Genomic DNA, 21003 nt, shown 5'->3' on the forward strand with positions numbered 1-21003 from the left:
GAGTGTTACAAGCCACCTGAGTCTACCCCTAGCAGCATGTCAGCTTCTTTATAAAGAGCCAAAAAGACAGACAAGAGTAGCCTGATGGCAAAGGCTAAGATAGCAAGAAGCTGAGGGCTATAATAGCCAAGCACCAGTTCAAGATAGCTGCAGGAGCAGGGTGGAGCAGACAGCTGTGGACAGCCACCAACACCACAGCAGGGCCGCAGGACAGGACAAGCATCCTCACCCCAGCTGCACCCAGGCTCCCTGCTGAATTTATTTATTTTTTCCAGTGAAGGCAAACTTCAGCTGAGGTGCTTGTTAGTGAAATCTGGTAGCTAATGTATGTGTGCAGGATGTGCTCTTCTCTCCTGACAGTGTTACCTTTCTGCTGCTCTGTCAGGGGGTTCCCATATTACATCCTTGCAGCTAAGTCCACAGAAGTTTGTTTCTTAGAGCCTGAGATTTGATGTATCAGCTAGAATTAAGAGGAGCAGGGAATCTATGTACTGACATCTTAGTGTTAACTGCACACTTATGCTAACTTCCAAGTCTTAGGTAGTCTCAGCTTGTTTTCAAAGTGGGTCAGAAATCCTACCCTGATCCCAGGAAGCCTTTCCAAATCTTAGATTAACTGAATTTCAGTTTCAATGACAAGTTATTCTAGAAAAATCACCCAGGTTTCAAGTCCAAAGAAAACATATTGAATAAAGGCAAAGAGCAAGTCCAATCCTTTTCATGCATTGGTGATGTCCAGTGGTAACACAGAAGCTTTACTTCAGTGCAAGAAAAGACTTGCAGACTGTCTCACTGCCCTTTGAACAGAATAATCATGATTCCTCAAAAAATAAATAAATAAATAAATAAATAAAAATAAAAGGGCTTTAACCTCTTTTTTCCCCAGTCACCACAACCAGAATGACCCCCACAAAATAAAACAAAACCAAACCATACTTACTACTCTCCTCGTAAGTGTGTCTGGCCAAAAGAAAAGAATACATACAACACTTCATTTAAGGCTTCCTGAAACCAAAGACCTGTACGTTATGCTGAAAGTAGTTTTGTCCCATTTCAAGGAACTGTGTGGCTAGACAGTGATAGGACACTACGAGTTCTGCAGCTATCGCTGCCAAAATGGTGCAGAAAAAGAATATATACACACAAGAGGAGAGCAGAATCATATAAAAGCTACACTGAAGTAATGAAATAACAGGATAGGATTCATATGGAGGTGGGTAAATAACAGCACAACAGAGATTTCATTCATACAGAGGTTTAGAGTATGCTGGGAAGTCTCAGTCTGACAATTTGCTGCAGATGCTTGCTTAGAGGAGCCATTTATCAGTGTCACCCATGCGCATTACTACACACTGCTTCCTCGGCAGCACGATTCCACACAAGCTTCCCGCATAGCACACTCTGGGCCCTGATATTTCAGGCACAGAAATAACCCTTATCTGGGCCTTACCAGCATGTGCTTATTGAAATGATTCCTATTATCCAGAGTGTGTGCATTTGGAGTGGGAAAGGGAAAGAATTTTATTTCCTCTGCTGATAAAAGGAATAGCAAATTAAGAGAAGTCACAACAATTTTCCTTTTCCTTCTCCCCCTCCTCTTTATACCCATGTTTAGTTCATTGCTTATAAACAGCTAACACAAGCATTCACGTCACTAGAGCTGACTCCTGGAGGATACAGGCATCCTGCGTGTTTCATCTCTCATTATACTTAAGTGGAATATTAAACAGGCAAGACAGAGGCAGACCAAGCTAGAAAGAACTAAGTAACTAGGAGTGACAAAGAAGGTTGGCAATTTAAAGCACTCTGATCCATAAAGTGCTGCATTTAGAAGCCATCAGCGCCAGTGCACTCAGTCCTCCCTTCCTGAACAACCCCCCTCCCTTTCCTGAGCTTTCCTTTCACACCTTACGTCTTTTCTATATTGCTTGTAAAGTATTTGGAACAGCTACTGCTTAATAGCATGACCTTAGGGTGTCCAATACAATAATGTTACAAAATTAGTAAACTCAATACCATAAGGATTTAAATTAATCTGGAAGTCAAGCCTTCTTGCCTTCAGAGACTAGCATATGGAAAGTGAAAAACAGGTTCAATTCATAACTACACTCCAGAATGTCAACTCCTACCCTACTACCAATACAGTAAAACACACGCCATTTAATTGCTATGTTGGGCAAAGCTGTTAATGCAATGGTCCCTGTTTTATAGCAAGCCTCTAATCAACCGTATGGAATGTATAGGTCTTTCTGACTGGAAAAAAGAAACAAATGGATTAGATGTAAGAAAGAAAATCTAGTTATTCCAGTTATAACTTTAGATCACAGGATGCACTAGTGCCTTAGCCTTTGGAAGACATAGCTCAGAATTAAAATACTGAAGTGCATTAAACCAAAGGCAGCTCCCCCAAACTGCCTTCTGCTCTTCTGGCTGCTTGCTGGTTTCTGAACTATAGACTAGAGCTCAGAAAATGAGAGGAAATGTAATAATGAAAGAAAATGCACACAATCCTCATATGAAGTCTTTCTGTAAAGCTTTCAGGACACCAGCAGAACACTCCAGCAGAAAGCTCAGCTTCTTACAGAATTTGCATTTACCAGCCATTCCTCCCCACTTCCCCAGCATGGAGCTTTCCCACAGAAGCTCTGTTCAAGCCCTGTTCCCTTGCTGCCTGGCCCATCCAAGGCACACTTCGTTTCCTACTTCATTTCTGTCTCCACAGCCTGTCTTCTTCCTCTCCAAGTCTGGCACCTCTCCTCGCTGTGTGCCTTTCCTGCTCTCACATCTCACACCCCTCACCGGAGGAGCTGACTGCAGTCTTGAAGGGACAAGCCATGGCTCATCTGAGCACAAGCTGTGGGTTTTGCTCGTGCCCACCACAACTAATGCACATGCTGTTCTGTTAATCTGCTTTGGTTTTGTGGATGTCTCTTCCCCTCTGCTTTTCCTGTTGGGTAACAGGTTGTTTCAGGCTTTAAAGCTGCCTCGTGGTTATTCTGGATGTTTCCTTAACTATATATGCCACTGCCTGCTATTTCTGTCCTGGAATACAAGCCCATGCCATGCATCTCCATCACCAAATGGAAGAAGAATTACAAGCTTCCATTCTGCAGCTACCATACCTAAAAGAGAAATATAAGACACCCAGAACAGCAGGACATCAAAATTCCCTTAAGACACCAAGATGTTTGGTCAATCTGCTCTAAGTGCCTACCCTTACCCCTTGGAATTTTAGAAAAGCATTGATGTTGAAACCAAACACCTAACCATTCTCCAGCCAGGAAGAGCACACAGGAGAGATGTGATCACATCCTCTGACAATTGAGAGTGATCGCAGAGGGGAAAGCAATTCCAAAGAGACTTTTCTTAATACAAACATAGATATTAGAACTTTTATCGGGAATTTATAGGAATCAGATCCCAACTGTTCATTTAAAATGAGAAGGCATTTTAATGAGCTGCCTGTCCAATCATTTATCATATTCTACATCAGCCAGCCTCTTTGGATCAATGACTTCACAAAAAATAAGCTCTGCAAAATCCAGAGCCTTGTCTTCGTGGTGGTGGGAGAACACACCCAAAATCTCCCTTATGCCAGCTTCCCCTCTTTTTTTCCCAGCTTGCAACTTTTCTCCCACCTCATAACCTAACCCAAAAAAAGCCACAGAATTTGTCAAATCCATTATTCATAAGTGGATTTGACACACGGGAGAAAACAGAGGTCTGATTAGGCATGCTAAAAGAGCAGCTCTGGATTTAGGTTTACCACCCATGCTGCAAAACTGCTTACAAAGCCATCACTAATGGCCTTCCAGCTACCCATCATTTCCCCAGGTTCAGCCTGCCCAGACAGCTAGCTATTCCTTTCCAAGGAATACCATTTTAATTGCATCTCCCACTTTGTTAGCCTCCTCGACCTCCGGTAAAAGCCATCTACGGTCTAACAATCTCTTAAATCTGACACTCGCGCTGACTAGCGCACCAGCACACTTTTGTGCCTTCCTGCTAGGTTCACATGCAGGCAGGCTTATTGTCAAGAATTTCCATTAGAAGTCTAATGTGTATGAAGCCAAAATGACAGCTTTAGGACTGCTGGGGAGAGAAGGGGGGAAGGGAGCGAAAAGGGAGGGGTGAAAAGGAAAGAATATGTATGTGTATTGCAAATGCCCCTTGTCACCAAAGACTTCATTGTGCCTTCCCAGTGCCAGAGCTCCTCCAGTCTCAACACCTCCCTTCCAGCAACAAATGCCAGCCACCAGCCTCAGCAACTGTTAACTCTTCCTGTGGGAATGCTGCCAGCAATTTCAGGGATATTAACCCTGGGAATACTAACATGATTTAGATGACTTGTTAAATTTTAATGATACCCATTAGAAAAGAAGAAAACACACGAGTCACAACTCCCAATTCGGTGCATTTGGCTGCTGAATAGGATATTAATGTTTTTCTTTGCCCAGCACTATTAAATGAGCAGTGAAACTAATAGAGAAATGAAGAGTAATGACTTCTCTTCTTGCTGTTCAGTGCCTGCTTAAAGCCCTGACAGCCTTATTGCCCACCAGGCTTTCTGCTGGAGTCCATCAGGTGGATGGAGTCAGGGGGTAATTCTTCCACCATTTGGCACTTAGCAGGTCAGAGGTTCATTTAGCTACAAGGCACAGAAAAATAAAACCATCCAATTGAAATAATAGCATACAATCACTCAAGCTACCAGCTAGAAGACAAAAGCCCATACTCAAGTAGGTTCAGCATAACCAAGCCCAAGCCAGGCTTTGGTAGGGCAGGATTTTGCCCAAGCAATTCTTACAGGAGCCAGGACAGAAACATACAGAGGGGAAGTTCTGTCCCACTTTTAGCAGAAGTCTGCAGAACAACCATCCTCCTCAGCACTGCAGGAACCTCCATCACATCTTGCAGTACACCTGTGGTGATTACAGGAACAAGCAATTCCCAAGAGAACCACACAGGCCCCCACAGAAATTGAGGGGCTGTATTCCTGAACACTCATTTATCTTCAGTTAATTATGATGGTGGGAGAAAAAGAGGGAATGAACACAACTTTGGGAAAATTGCACTATTAAGGTAGGTCTGCTCAGACAGTTCCAAACAAAGTTGAACACCCTGAAACCACTAAATTTTCCACTTTTCCTTCAAAAAAAAAAAAAAAAAAAAAAAAAAGTAACTCACACATTTACTGTGACAGCTGTCAAAGTCCCCTTTCATTTGGTTTTCCCCCAAACATTCATGTGAGTAGAATTTTGTTCTCATGCAAGCCCATGGAATAGAGAATTCTCTGTTGTGAATACCCAAGTGCAAATAAATGATTCTTTCAAAATATTTATGATTTCAGGGGCATGGCAAGATATAAACTAAAGTAGAAGTTTGCTCTTAATAGATTACAGAAAATCTGCAGGTTGAAACATTTGTTAAAAATTAAAGCAAATTCCACCTGAAGTTCACTTGGAAACCAAATGCTTGAATAGATCATATTCAAGATTTGAGGTTTTCCTACAGACAGTGGACCTGGATGGATGCTTCACATCTGTCATGTAGTGTTGGAGACTGACATCGTATCTCCTGCGTACACAATTCCTGACACATCACCACCCACATAACGAGTTTTCCAGAGCCAAACTCATATTGGCTTAGTGTGTTTTGTTTTATTAGAATAAAATAATTAAGAAAGCTTTTGATGCTTTTTCTGAATCACCAAATCCATTGAGTAAGATCATTCACCACCTACTAGCAAAACACATACTGTTGGGTCTTTAAGTAAATTTCTCCAACCTGTTGGGCCAAGTGAGAAGAGTCAGCCCTGCTTTGTTAGAGGCAGGTACTACAAGTTTAAATATGCAGTACAAAAATCTCCTACCAACACAGGCTTTACTTATTAGAATCCAAAGGTATCCAGTTCCTTCAGAGGAGAGGGTTTTCCTCTGTTTTTGTCATGACTTGTAAGCCAAGACCAATTTAAGGCCCTTTTAGTTCCCTGAGGTATCTCAAACAGAACTTCCTTAGCATTTATTTTTTTCCCCTTGTACAAAGAGTACTACTGAATACTGTTTCAGGGGAATGCTGAGAAGAGGAAACAGCCTGAAGGGTTCTCAGAGTGAAGTTTTTCATCTTCCCTCCCAGAAAACTTAGAACATTTTATAATAAGAAATGCAAGATCAACCACAGACTAGGTTTTAATAGTACAGATTGAACAGAACAGCAGGTCTTACTGATGACTAAACAAACAGTTGAACATGAAAATAAAATTTAAGAACCATACCAATGCTGAAATGGTAAGCTTAACGGTAACAACCTCACTACACAGCAAAAGCAATAAATTTAATTCTGACACCATAAAAATAAATCCAAGGTGCAATCAAACACAGCAGTTTTTTAAAAATGATCCTTTTATCTAGGTAATATCTTATTTTCCTTTAATTTCTCTTTTGTAAGTAACTAAAAATAGTCCCTGTACTCTTCTGTACTGGTTACAACGGTTATGGTTGGATGCATTGTGCTGCTCTCATCACTACCCTTCTCAGAGATCATGGCCTCCTCACATCGGCTGTAATAAAAGCACATCTAGTCACTCCCTGACCTTTCAATCAAAAGGATCTGAGTTTAGAAAGCAGCACTTCTGAAAGTGTTAGAACTATCTATCATTTTGATAAGAACTAAGGCAGGGAGCAACCACCATGTATTCACAGAGGAGACCGGCGGGGATGCTAACTTATGACCTTCATGTGGTAAAGAGAAAGAACAGATACTTAAGGAAGCTCAGAAGGGTCCAGGATCTCTTAGACCTGCTCAGCCTGAGCAGGGCATCTGACTGCTGCTTTAAATGCATGCAAATGTTTCCTGATCAAGGTATGCAATAGGTAGAGATATGGCCTAAACGTAACCCTGCTGATTTTGGTGAAGTCACAATCCAGCCACTACTAGTGCTGGTTTCATACAAGTCAATAGAGTGACACAGTTCAGATCTGGACCATCACTCCTCTTCTCCTTCCCACTTCTTTGCTCTTATTGTAAGTAATTAGACATAGCTCATTAAAAAAGTTTTCAATATTCAACACTTCTTGCAGGATCTTCCAAAAAAATTTTCATTCCAAGTTCAGATGGACAGTCCAGTCAACATTACACTGCCTTACTAAATATCTTGTGAAGGTCCATGCTTTTGCTTGGAGAAAGCTCAAAAATGCCCTCAAAGCATTATTAATTTATACCTCAAAGCTGTATTAGGGTAAAAAAGGTGAAGGGGAGGAAATAAGCATAAGCAAATACATATGAATGTTACCTTATTGGTACAATTGTAGTGTCTTTTTTCTGATTGTTTCTAGTTTTGAAACAAGATCTAAACAGTTCCTGGCAGTCTAGTTATGTTCACTTTTTGCAATTCCTGGTTTAATGTAGGAAGGTTGAATAGGAGGCAACTAAAAATAAAACTGGGCAACATGATTCACTGAGGATTTGAGTCCTATAAACCTACGAATACGGATGTAGCCATGGTATGATCCCCTTAAACTTAACCTTGCTCCAAAAAACACACCCTTGTTAAAAAACTGCTCAGTGAAACACCACCATTTCTTTCAAATCTGCAAGGTAAAGCTTCCAAAGAAAAGCAGCATTTCAGTGTGACTACAGCAGGCAGTTTGCAGTTATTACCCCACCACTGCTTTCCAGAAGAGCTTAATTAATACCTTAATGATTGTTGCTTCAATCAGTGTCACAGTACAACCACAGTTTGGACCAGTAATAGCAAAAGATTTTGAAAGGCATTTCTAGTTCTCACTCTTGGAATACCATTTGGTTCACCAGGTGGTTGTTACATACTAAAGCTCGCTTAATTCAAAGTAAACATGCAAGCTGCTCTCCTGCAATCAGGGATAGCTCAAATTGGATCTTCAGCAACAAACAACATGGAATAGGCATTATTTATTCAATACTGGGGGAGAAGCCCACGTGCTTGTATTCCTCACTCCCTAACATACATGCCTCTCAAGCTACAGCATGACACTTCACTAAGATCTAAGCTAGTATTTAAAGTAAGAACATCCACACCTTTGACATGCAGACCACACGCCACAAAATGCTATAGTTCCTACTACATCATGGCATAGATCACAGCATTAAAGTTTACTGCAGTGGTGTGCTGCGAGCTCCATGCTTGGAAGCACCCCCATGATGAGATGTCAAAGGCTGCACACCACTGATGTGGCACAACAGCAAGCGTCTTTCAACCCTGCAGACACAGCATTGCAGCTTTCTAATAACCTGCTGACACCAGCATGAGTCCCATTACGTGCCAATGGCCTGTACTGGTGACACACGACACTTACTAATGCTCTCCAGGGAATTCAGAATAGACTACCTTTCCTCCTCCTCCCCTTCCAAAACTGTACACCAAAAATCCTGCACCTACTACACAAGATTACTACCCACATCACAACTCATATTTCCAGGAAGATAACAAAACAACCTGAAAATATAAGATTATTTTAGAAGCTATTCTAGAGCTCTTGGCAGGTATAAAGCATCTAAAGAACCTGTCTTTACGATAGCCTGACACCAAAAGGCCCGCTACAGACTAGGTCCTGTATTTCTGAATACAACATTTTTAGATGCTCAGCCAAGTCTCTGTAGAAAGAGCGGTCTGACCAAAATTTTTCCTGTGGTTTTGCTGAGGTTTACCTCAGACAAAAATTTATTTTTCCCCCCTCAATAGCACAGCCTATGGTCTCTTGAAAGTATTTTCTTTTCTGATAGGGAAAAACACCATAGTCTCTAATTCACTAAACATAATCATAGGCCTGTTCTGTTCCTAGTTTCCAGGGCACTCAGCAAGAGTGATGCTTACGATCCCATGGAGAAAGCTGCAGATCTAGCAGTTTTGACAGCCCCCTATTAAATAGTCTTTAATATACAGTATCTTCACCTTTACTTCACAAAACATTTGCAAGCTTGAGAGAAGTATTTACATCATTTCACATGCTGACAGTAAGACAGGTGACTTGCAGCTGCCTCGAGAAAAGGGTTGACATTAATTTGTCAGAGGTAAAAGCATATCCTTTTGCCTACTCTGGACCTCTAAGCAGCTGTAATTCTAGGGCAAACAAAGTCGCTTGTGGTTTGCCAACTTGCCAGGAAACATACAATTGTAAAAAGATTCACAGATGAGTTATGCTAAATGTTTGGTATTGTGACCTGTGATGCAACACAAAAGAATGGTTGTTGTTGCCTAAACTTTAATAGAGTTAATCCTTCCAAATGCTGACAAATTACTGCCCCAGGCCATTTAAAATCACATTTCTAATGCAATAATCCTATCTGCATTACAATGAGTTAGGATGAAATGATTAGGTGCCTGAGATTTTTGCACAGTGAATTAAGTAACCATACAGACTGGCCATGCTTGTTCACAAATTAAAGGTCTGGACGGAAATGAAATTCCATTATTCTGCCACTTGCTAAGCTTTGAGAAGTGTTCATTACTGTCCTGTCTACTGGGAATGTTTCTAGAGCAGCTCCAAGCTAACAGGAACCTATTTTTCATTAGGCCAGCTTCAGGGCTTTCTTCATTACTAATAATTATTAGTCAAGTCTTTGACTACTTAACACCCCTTGAACAGAAAAGGCTAATTCAACAACACGCAAGCAAAAGAGTTCCAGTAAATTTGTGGGGGAAAAACTAAGCTACCCTGAATGCAACTTCTCCTCCATTCACAGCCACACTGTGAAAAACAGAATTTGCCCATCTCTTATACTTGCAAGCACAGACCTTTCAGCCAGGGGATGGTCCAGAATAGGTCACCTAACAACAGTGTTATCCAACTCTAGCATTTAATCAGCATCCTTACTAATCACAGCACACCAAAGCAGATATTAGTGTCTGCACACCAAAATTACCTCTAGGTTTAAAGGCCGCATTCATTATTTTTTCCAACTCTGTATTAACAAATTATAAGCACTGGCTTGGGACTACTCATTACTAGCATTCAACTGATTGTTTACACACAATATAATCTGATGTAAATAAATGTAACAACTCTTCAATTAAACCTACTGTTCAATTAAACCTTCTTTGTTGGGACACCCACAAGTTCAGTGTTCCAGTGAAGCCAGAGGCTATCACAGGTTTGAAGTGACGGCAAGCAGATCTCACACAAATTCTGTGAAGCATGGAGAGTGATGCCATAAGCTCCTATGCTAGAACTTTGAGGGATGCCTGTCTCAAAATATAGCCCAAGAACAAGCTTAAATTTGTTTAAAAACATTAGTAATTTGAGACAGCTCTTATTACCATGCAAGTGTTTGATTCCAACAACAACCACCAATGGCCACCAAATGCTCTACAATCTACAGTTACAGACTACAATGTGCAGCTGTAACAGCCTCTTGTGCCAGTCACTTCCCATAGGCATGCTTCACACGGGGGTTACAATAAGATTGCATTCTCCTAACACAAAACCCCCTGTACGCAGATAATTGCAGTGCAACATTTAGGCACATCTGTATCACAAGAAGGGAAAAAAAAAACAAATGTTAGCATTTTTCTTTTTCTGATTGTCAGGAAGCATGACATTTTAAATGGTTAAAATAAGGGAGCAGCACAACTATAGTTGTATATTCATCACCCTCCACCCTCCTCTCCCCCCCCCCCCCAAAAAAAAAAAAAAAAAAGTACTAAGTTTTCATCCTGTTAACATATTAGGAGAAAACGTTTCCATTAGGAACTGAAAGCTCTACACCTCAGCACTAACAATGAGCTAGTCAGTGCAGTTTGCGACAGGTTAAGTGTTGTTTTTTTCTGTATCAAAATGAAAAGCTTCAGTGCATAGCTTCATGCATAAAGCTTCATCTGTTTATGCAACAATTAAGCGTACTGTTACACTTTGCACGTGCAGACAAACCTTTCACTGATTATATGCTGTGGAAAGCAAATATATGTTCACATTCAGATAGGTTACTGCAAATTCTAATACCTGCTATAAGATACATGTCAAAACACAGATACCCTCACATGCTGCTTGTTCTGCAATACACAGTACCCAGGGTTTTATGCGTCCCTAAATACAACAGAGATGTGAAACAGGTGCCACTGATTTATTATGCTAGTGACATCTCTAGGCCATCTTCAACAGCACCAACAAGAGTGGTCAGGCAAGTTACCAAGACCTAGCTGACTGAAAGAAGGTTGACATTCTAAATGCTCCATTCTAATAAAGGTGGACATAACTAATTGGTAATATGACTGGACACCATAGTCTCGAGTTGTCAGACGCTTTGCAATTTTGGAGGTAACACCCTGACTCAAGAACATGATCAGTTCCTTCTTCCACCGAGCCCAACAGCTGGACCAGATCCACCCCCTTAACATTTACTCCCACAGCAGCAATCAAGAGCGGTCCTCACAGGACCCTGAGAAACGCCAGCTACACTAGCACCACACAGTAGGCTCCAACCTCAATCCAAGCAGAAGCAAGCTTTCCCCAGACATTGGGCCATTTGCACTGTTGAACACCGCGTACCTCTCGGCACAGGGGTCCCACTGTGTCATTGCATGTGCAGGCCCTGGCTGAGCTGGCAGAGCCCACACCAACACCCTGCTGTCCCCCAGCCAGCCACCAATACAGCTGCCTAGTGGATGCCAATAACAAATTTGCATACCCAGTCCTAAGAAGTCATTGGCAATAGTCGTGATACCTTTATCCTACACTACCTTGACCAAAGACTCACTGCGCTGGGCTGCCTCTGCAGGAAGCCCAAGAAGTTCCTAACAGTTGTAAAGACGGAAAGGATGAGAGAAATGGATGTTTGTGCAACAGCCACAGCCAGGTAGCAACCATTTGCAAAAGGGAGCTGGAGAACCCCAGCAGGCTTGAGCCTGCAAGTACCATTAAGCACAGGGAATGGGGGAGAGGGTCACCACAGCCCTCAGAGACCACCTTACTCATGCCTCCTTCTTCCCAACTCCACACCTACACACTGGATAACAGGTTCTGTAAGGTGCAGCCCTACACAACTGGAAGGCTTGGAAAGGAGGTGTTAGAAAAGACCATAGGTAAGGTGGCTGAAAACTGAGAAGGATTAGTACTGTTGTCAATAGACTGGCCTGGTCAACACCATCAGCTGAGCTCTGAACAATTAACAACAGTAACAGGAGGGGAACATCTCTGGAAGGCTAGGACAGGCAACAACTACCACTGTTATAACAAGAAAATCCTGCACACATCTTTACGTCACTGCAAAAGTGGTTTATTGCTAACACTTTGCAAGGGATACAAAGCCTTGCTGCTTATATTTTATCCCCACGGCCAGTTTCAGTTGCTCCAATAACTCCCATATCTGTATTCAGTTTCCCACGTAGCATACTCACTTCGGGAGGATTTGGTAAACACTGCCAAACCACACAGCCTCAAGTTTGTAAACATTTTGGTACAGAGTCCCTTCCATGGAAACTACCATTACCATCAATTTAGTGATATCAATTTTTATGGTTTCCCCTTTTTCCTTTTCATGAATTCAATTAAGCCAGCTCTTGAGACAAGGTAACAACCAACCCTTTAGTCTTTTGTTCAAGATAGCACCAACTCCCTCTCAAACAGCACATAAATAAATAATGGGAAGTATAACAACAGTAATACCGAGGACCCTTTCTCAGCACTCGGCTCTTTTCCATGATACCTCTTTATCGCAGCCACTAATGAAAACTCTTTGAAGTGGAAGAGTAAATATTATCATTTGATAGCACCTGAACCCAACAGGGCAAACAAAATTGCATTGTATTATGTTCTGGGAGCTGTAGACCCATTCACAATACAACGGTCACAGGGTTGCTATGGAGGAGCCCGACGCTCACTGTTTTGGTAGCACGGGGTCAGCCAAGGGCTGGCTGCTGGGGACTCTTCGAGGGCTATTGGTCTTAATCTTTATATGCAAACCAAACAGGAAAAAAAATGCAAAACGAAATTGAATCAGGGAATTCCTGAATATGTCTGCCTTCTGCCTCTGTTGGCAGTCTGGTCTCTCCAAAGACTTTGAGCTCCTACCCATGATCAATCAGCTCTTACAACCTGAGGATGGATTTCAGAAATGCCTCCGTGATTTGTAGGCACTGGATTATTCAACCCAATGCTCTGGGTCCAGAAGCTTTGAGTATTTTTAGGTCTTCTTAAGAAAAGAATGTCATCTACCATTTCTCTGTAGAGAACACCATCACCAAGTCGTCCTTATGTTAACAACACCCTGGAAAGCTGGGTTCAATGTTGTGGTCTGCCACAGCCTCCCTATTTGACCTCTGGGCTCATACAGCATGTCAGTGCCTCATCTGAAGTACAGCAGGGTCTCTGCTGTACCTGGCCGTGCAGTCACCAGACTATACATACCTTGCCACTTAGCTGGCTGCCAAGCGCCAGGCCATTTTGTAAACCCATGCTGTAGGGATCACCGGGAACAGGAGGGGAAGGGTCCCATGACTACCGTGTGGCATCCCCACCCTTGCCCACCCCTCAGCGGGCACAAGAGCACCCACCTGGGATACCTCCGTGCAAAACCAGCAGTGATGCAGGGAAGGGGGCGGCAGAGTGAAATCTCAAGGGGCTGCCGTACCCCACGCGAAGCGGGAGGAAGGGACGGGTACTAGCAACGAGCCCGAGAAGCGGGCAGCCCGGCCGAACCCCGCGAGCCTCACCTTGCTGCTGACGGGCCCGGGGATGAGGAGCTTGAGCGCCTGCCTCTTGAGCTCCGCCAGGCGGGCGTTGCAGTGCTCGCACCAGACGCCGCGGTCGGAGCCCGGCGAGGAGCCGCCGCCGCTGCCGGAGCCCGGCGAGCCGGTGCCGAAGCCCGGCGAGCCGCCCAGCGAGCCGGGGGAGCTGGTGCCGATGCCGGGCGAGGCGGGCCCCGGCGAGCCGCTGAAGGAGCCCGGCGACGAGGTGCCGGAGCCCGGGGACGGCGTGCCGGAGGAGCCCAGCGCCGAGCCGGCTCCCTCCGGGGCCGGTCGGTTGCCGGCCCGGGACTCCTCGTAAGCCCTCCGGTACCAGCTCTCGGGGGAGAAGGGGGCGCCGGGCTTGGTGGGCGAGCACGGCTCGGTCACCTGCAGCGGAGAAGGAGCAGCGGGTCAGGCGGGGCCGACAGCCCGCTCCCCCCCACGCCCCGAGCCGTGCCGGCCGGCGGCGGCCCCAACTTACCCCGTATTTTCTGCTCCGCGCCGTGCCTGCGCCCCGCTCCTTGGTTCCAGCCACCGAGGTCATGGTGGCTCGGCAGCGCGCCGGGGGTGGCGGGTCCTAGCGGCCCCCCAGCCCGCATCCGAGGGCGCCGGCGGTCCCGGGGAAGCGCCTCCGCCGCTTCGGGATGGCTCAGCCCCGAAACGCCGTCAGTCCTCGGCCAGGGGCTCGGCAGCGGGGCTCTCCGCCGGCCGGTTCTTCCTCATCGCTCCCCCGGTGGCACGGCTCGGCTCGGCACTGCTCCCCGCCGCAATCGCAGCGCACCGAGGCGGCTGCGGAGCCTCCCGCCCCCGCTACGGCGGCAACTTGTTTCCCCCCCCGGCTCCGGGTCCGTAACCGAGTTGCGAGCAAATCCTCCAAAAAATACCGGGAGCCGGTCCCTGGGAGGAGCCGCCGCCTCCTCCTCCTCCTGCCGTGCCCGCAGCCTCGCACGGGAAGGGGCCAGGGGCTCCGAGGCGCTGCCGGGGAGGGTCCCTGCGATTTTGCGGTGCGCCCTGATTGGCACCGGCGATTTTTTCCCCCTTTTTCTTGCGAAGGGCGGGCGGCGGTGGGGGGGACCTTGTTGCTTGCACCGCAGTTATTGGTTACTCGCTGCTGTTCGGGGCTTTCATGGACATGACTTCACAAGTGTTCCCAGTCCTCCCTAAATAACTGCGAAAGAAAAAGCGAGCTCTCCCCGCGACGGTCGCAGGCATCCCTTTGCCGTGTTGTAATTCTGCGTGTATTAATTTAACTCGCAGCCGAGGGCGCAATAAATTGATCTCTTAACAATAAAAGTCTACAGTCTCGTTTCCCTGTTAATTTTTCCCTACAATTAGGATTTCTGTTTGCAGGCTGTGGGTTGCGTGCATCTGGCTACATACAGCTCCCTTTTCACTTCAAGCCCTGCAGATAGCACAATCGCTTGTGACAGATCTCCCCCCGCCGCACGCTGGTGATTCTCTCAGAAACGGCCTCAATAAAGAGCCGAACGCCAGACCCCCGGTACAGTCAAAGCAGGGGGATGCGGTAGAGAGGGCAGATCGCGCCGGGGACCCGCACCCCCTTTGCACCCTCCTATTGCTACCCCCTAGCAGTGCAGCCCTGCAGCACCCTCGCGGCTGTGAGGGCCGTGGGGAGCCCTCAGCCGTGCCCTGGTCCCTCAGCGCCGTGCCGGCAGGAGAGGTGTGCGAGCTGCCCCGCGGCCACAACTTCGCTCAGCCGGCGGAGCGGCCATTCCTGCTAAGAAGGCTGCCCTGCCCTGTAAGCTGACACGAGTGATGCGGCCCGGCCACCTCGGGCCGTGCCCCCTGCCCCCGAACAGCCGCCCAAGGCGGCTCACAAAGGCGATGCCCCCACTCCTGCCGCCACGCACAGCTGCCACGCGTGTTCTGTCCCGCGGGCAGCCGCCATCGGGGCGACAAGGCGACACCGGGGGAAGGAACACTGCGCGGCGCACAGCCGCACCGAAGGGGCAGCCCCTGCCGAGACGGCTTCGGGAGGGGCAGAGCCCGGCACCGGCCGGACACCGCCTTCTCCCCCGTCCCCGACCGGCGGCGGCTGACGGAGACCGCGGGGAGATGCGGGGACGCGGCCGCGGGGCGGCCCCGCAGCGCTGAGGGGCGGCTGCGGCGCCGGGCGGGGCCGGCGGCGTTCGCGGGCGGCGGGCGCCCTCTGCGGGCGGCCGCGAGGCCGTTGGCGGGCGGCAGGGGTCCGGCTCCCTCGGTCCATAGCTGGTGGCTGGAGAGGGAGCTGGAGGGTCCCGAGTGTTGCGGAGGGAGAGCTCTGCCAGTCAGGGAAGGGGCTCGGGGTGTGCTGAAGCACGCAAGTCTGCCCAGCTTGAGGAGCCTTGGCTGCCAACTGCCATCTTCTCACCTCTGAGGTCTGGGGGAGCCAGTAAGGTGGCACTGAGAGCTGTTCTTGCAGCCTCGCGTGGCTTTAATGGCCAGGCTTAGGAGACAGCTGTGTTGGCGCTCAGGTGTCTCTCCCTCCTGACAGGTGACAGTGTTTATCGGTGGTTTGGGACATTCAAAACAGGCTTTGCCAAACTGTGAGAATTTTTGGAAGCTGAGATGGACCAAAACCTCCATCTGGAGAGATTTTGCTGCTAAACTCTTTGCGTTTCTTTTTATTCTGTGCTGGCCAAAGAACAAAATGCTATAGTATCACTCCAGCAAGAAGCCCTACTAAGAACCCTGTCTCTGGGTTAACACCTTCTGCTCTGAGAAGCATCGAAGTGCAATGCTTTCTCCCTCTCTTTGGGCTCCCTTGTGTGGAAGTTCGTGAGGTTTCCTCTCATAACCCCTTCTGCTCCATGTGTCACCAAGGAAAGACGTTTAGTTAGCAGCAGCATCTGTACACCACTGACACACAGCTCCCTCCATAGCTGCCTCTCTATCTCAAGTTTACACATTTCTTGTGCTGCAAATCACTTAGACCAGCAGTTCAGAACAGCTGTTAGACAGGGCCATGGTGGTGCTCAAGCTTCTTCTGCTACAGGTTCTAGTCATCACATCACACTGGGGCCTTCCCACCTTACAGTTTTTCTAGCTGAAGCAAGGGGGGAGATTTACCCTTTCTGGAGTGAGCTTCAGTAAGGTGATTTAGCACCTGTGTGATCCCAAGTGCACACTGATTTACTAGTTTAAAATACCTAGAAGTATGGTGGCTGCAGAGGTAGGTTAATGAAGAAGGACTTTCTGGTCTGCAGATAACTTTAGATTTACTCATCAGCTGGGGGTGTTTGCTAATTCCAGACTCAGGGCTGAAAAAAATTGAGTTGTCCAGATATTTATAGGTGAGTGGACAGGAGCAAAAGAATTGGTTGCAGGCATCATTTGAGAGTTTCAAACAGAAGCCAGTCTCAAAGCATTGAGTCTGGCATCTGATCTCAATCTAGATATTGCACCCCTATGGAGTTTATAGCCCGCCCTTTAGCTAGTATACACATTTCCAGTTTCTTTATCATACAGCAGTGCATTTGCTCTGGTGTACTATCACTCTGACGCTTTCAGTGGATTTCTTCTGAACAGATCTCAGTATGGGTGCAATTAAATCTGACCTAGAAGTTCAGCTTCATCACTCAAATCTGAGATGCTGGCACCATCCCAGTTCTATCAATAAACAGCAGTTTATGAGAGCTGGAAATGTTGGTTGCATCAAAGAAATCCTTTGAGGTATTCACATTTATAATAAATCTCATGATAAAAAAGGTGACAGCAACTGTAAGTTGAAGAGTCATCACTGCCTGCACAGAAGCTTTGTTTCCAAGTTTGGTGCTAATAAGTCTCAGAATCAGGTCTTACTTACAATTTTAAAAAGCTTCCTTGGGGAGATTTGAAATTCATGACAGCTCCGATACTTGCTTAAAGCAGAATATTAATGACTCGGAGGCCATTGGGGGACAGAGAGGAAATTGAAGGCATTTGTGGTAATAGTGACAAATAATTAATTGTAAAGACAGAAACAGCTTATTACTGAGGGCCACAAATAAACCTACCAGGACTTTTCTAGTTTGACATATTTCTTCTCTAAAACCTTTCCAGTTCTTGTTCCCATCCCCTTGCTTTAGTATAGGAACACTTCAGCAGAAAGCTTTGTTGAGAGCACACAAAGTCCTTTATCGTTTTGTGTAGCACACACATCAGCAGAAACACACACAGCCACAGCCTGTGTATTCTGCAAGTTTTAAGGATGCATGCAGTACAGGAAGAAATCAGATATAGGGACTGCAGTTGTACTTCCGATGTTGCATGTAATGCTTCTTTTGTAGTATTTGGGATATGACAGGCTTCAGGGGTGTATTTTTCTACTTGTTCTTGACAACTGTTGAGTATGATATCATGGAGAAATAAGACTGGGCATCTCCTCTGCATGAGCTGGTTTCTGAGGTATTTTCTGTAGGAAAATTTCTAAGTCCCAAGACTGACCTTGTGTGTCAGCATAAAAAAAAAAAGATGAGCACTGGACCTGTACATCTCACGCCCTGTTACAATCCCTAGCTCTGGGAGATGGAATACAGACAGGGAACTCTCTAAATGGTCCTAATTACAGCTTCTGCTTCTTGCTGTGACCAACAGATCTGCATCGGTACATTTTAAACACACTTTTTCCTACTCTGAAGACCACCAGAGAGTTTTATTGTCAGCCTGACAGGGGTATGTCTCCCTGTTTGCTTAGCTTAGCCCTTTTGCCTCAGGGCCATTGCGCAGGTGTTTAGCCTGTACTTTCCTTGCTCCACTGGGAGCTTCCCTGAATCCCTCCATAATGGAGAAGGAAGCCATTTGTGTTCAAATGTGGACTAAGATTTGCATTCTGTCACAAACCAGATGCCCTTAAATCTTGCCCTTGCCTGACATGAAAGCAATCTATTATTCACAAAGGACTGTCTATTTGGATTTATTTGGAATGGAATTTTTTTCCCAAATCTCGAATATAAAGTACTTCATAGATTTTCTAGAAACTGCTTTCATAGTTTCTGCCACACAGCACCACCTACTTTCATAAATCTTTATGTTCTCAGTAGAAAATCAATGTCTACTTATTAATACAATATTGATATGTGTTTCATGAGTAATAAAGGATGCGGTGTCATGCACGTACGTATACTCACAGAGCAGGGTTGCATGGAGAAGTTTATAGTTGTTCTGTGCAGTGGGATGCATTGCACTGACAACTCTGCAGCCAATTTCTGTTAAGTTCATAAATTCAAATTCTGGAATTTGACAGAATCCCATCTTCTGTTACTCAGACACTGTAAGCATTCATTGCAACTCCAAACTAAGAACAAGTCTGAAAAATGACATGGTGAGTACCTGTGGCTCCCCAAGTGCCGAGCCCTACCAATATAAATTTTACACAGAACAGCAACGGAGCAGGGAAATACTGGCATAACAACCGCTAGAGTTTCAGCCTCAAAAGGAGAAAGATGTGAGCTTTTTTTCACTCAGAAACCCTTGTTGTCTCTGCAGGCACACGTAAAAGCCATCGACTGCTTGCTGTGCTGGGCTAGGTGGAACCGCCTCCCGGATAACGCGATAGCAGCATCCAGCATCTGTGGCTTGTGACCGAAGCCCCCACTGAAGGAGTCTGCTGGCTGCTTCGGCCAGAGGAGCCATGCTGAGGGGGCCCGTGGCAGCCTGAACTACTCGGACTTGGCCCCAGCACAATGCCAACGATGCTGTCCTGAACGCCAGGACACCAGCTGGAGATCGCAGAGGGCAAAAGAGTCCTTTTAAACAATCGTCACTCTCCTCGTTATCTCAGGGGCAAGGAAAAATGTGTCTTCCAAAGAATTATGCTCAGTAATCTTTGGACAGAAGAGGGGAGAAGATGGTATTAATCACACTAAGAAATTACGGTATTAACAGGAGGAATATAGGCCAGCACGTGCCACAGTTAGCTAGCAAAGTGGCTGTCGGAGGGAAGCAAGCGCAAAGCTACAGTGCGTGCTTTGCCCCAGGAGCCGGGGACGCAGGCATGCGGTGCAGATGGTGTGGAAGGGGGGCAGGCAGAGATAACACAGCAAAGTGAACAGGCAGCCCTGAGCAACAAACAGTGAAGTGTTTGTATCATCACATTTTTATGCCGCATCCTCCCTTGCTGCGGGAGCCATTTATAGCAGTACAGACCAACAACAGAGCTGGCATCATAGGCGCTAGCCTGTCAAAGTACTGAATGTGTAAATGCCTTAAATGAAGCACTGTATAAAAAGCAGCGGGCATTTCTTTCTGCCCCTCAGCTCATCTGTGGTGAACTCAGCTCAATGCTCAAACAACTGAGAATTACATTCATGATAAGCTAAGGCACAGGTCTCACCCCACTATGTTCCTGAGATTTTTGTGGCGGTAGGCACTCCAGATCTGTGAGCATCCGTTTAGTCTGATAGTCTTTTTCATCACTTTTCCAAACATTTCATACATTCTGTTTATCACCAAGCTTGGGATTAAACTTTATAGCATGCAGATTTCCAAAAGATTTCATGTTTCATTTTTCTCCACTATGTCACTCCATCCATATTCTTTGTAAAGCAGCCACAGAGGGCTGATGACGTGCTCATCTGCCTGCCATTTCTCTCGCACCTCTTTGCTACCTGCCCCTCGTTTCCTTTTGCCTTGGAATTCACTGCTTGGTCCCTGTACCCACCTCTTCAGCTCGCTGGCAGCTGGAGAGGCAGAGCCACAGCTAGACCTGGCACCTCCTGTGGACGCAGGTCAGTGGCCAAGAAATGTGCAGGCTGCCCTCTTTACCCTTTCCCATTCACCACAATGAGTTTTCCTGTGGCTTGTTCACGACCTCCTGTTCTGACTACAGAATGCCCTGGCTACATCAGGGGAGTCCAGGAGGATTCGTGGCTGGACCCAAAGGGCTGCCACATTCGTGTCTGCCCCCCAAGGGATGTTCAGGCTTGAGGGACACTGTGAGGCTGGTGCTCCAGATGAGCTGTGCAAGGATCTTAATTTGGGTTTAAACAGATGAGTGTCACTGAGCACAGAAGTCAGCATGGAGTAGATGACTCCACGCTCCCAAAGCCTGGCTGTGTACGCAGGCAGGCTTGGGTAAAGGACTGCTGTGTGGTTTCAGGGCTGGCATACTCACAGCTTGAGGGAGTCTCGGGAGTCTCTGTCCCTGGAAGCAACGCGAGCAAGGGGCAGCTGTGCTCAGCAGCATGCCCTCACCCGCTGCCTTCATGATGGGGCTCTTTTCTGAACCATAATTATTCTGTCAAACACCGTGACAGAAGGAAACCAATCCCATACCTTGGCAGCTAGCGACACAAACACAGCTTCTGAGGCTGGCTGGCAGCAAC

General features: G+C 46.3%; 1 protein-coding gene across 1 annotated transcript in view; it reads right to left on the reverse strand.

Moving 5' to 3' along the window:
- KIF26B (kinesin family member 26B) overlaps nucleotides 1-14627 on the reverse strand; it is a 295042-nt gene extending 280415 nt beyond the window's left edge. Inside the window, exons 1-2 of the mRNA XM_035322070.1 lie at nucleotides 14181-14627; nucleotides 13685-14086 (exon numbers count right to left, since the gene is read on the reverse strand). Of these exons, the coding sequence (XP_035177961.1) occupies nucleotides 13685-14086; nucleotides 14181-14243 (465 nt within the window). The 5' untranslated portion in view covers nucleotides 14244-14627. The remainder of the gene's footprint in view (nucleotides 1-13684; nucleotides 14087-14180) is intronic.
- Between the last annotated feature and the right edge of the window lie 6376 nt (nucleotides 14628-21003).

This window comes from Oxyura jamaicensis, chromosome 3, assembly GCF_011077185.1.
Source record: "Oxyura jamaicensis isolate SHBP4307 breed ruddy duck chromosome 3, BPBGC_Ojam_1.0, whole genome shotgun sequence".
Taxonomy (NCBI): domain Eukaryota; kingdom Metazoa; phylum Chordata; class Aves; order Anseriformes; family Anatidae; genus Oxyura; species Oxyura jamaicensis.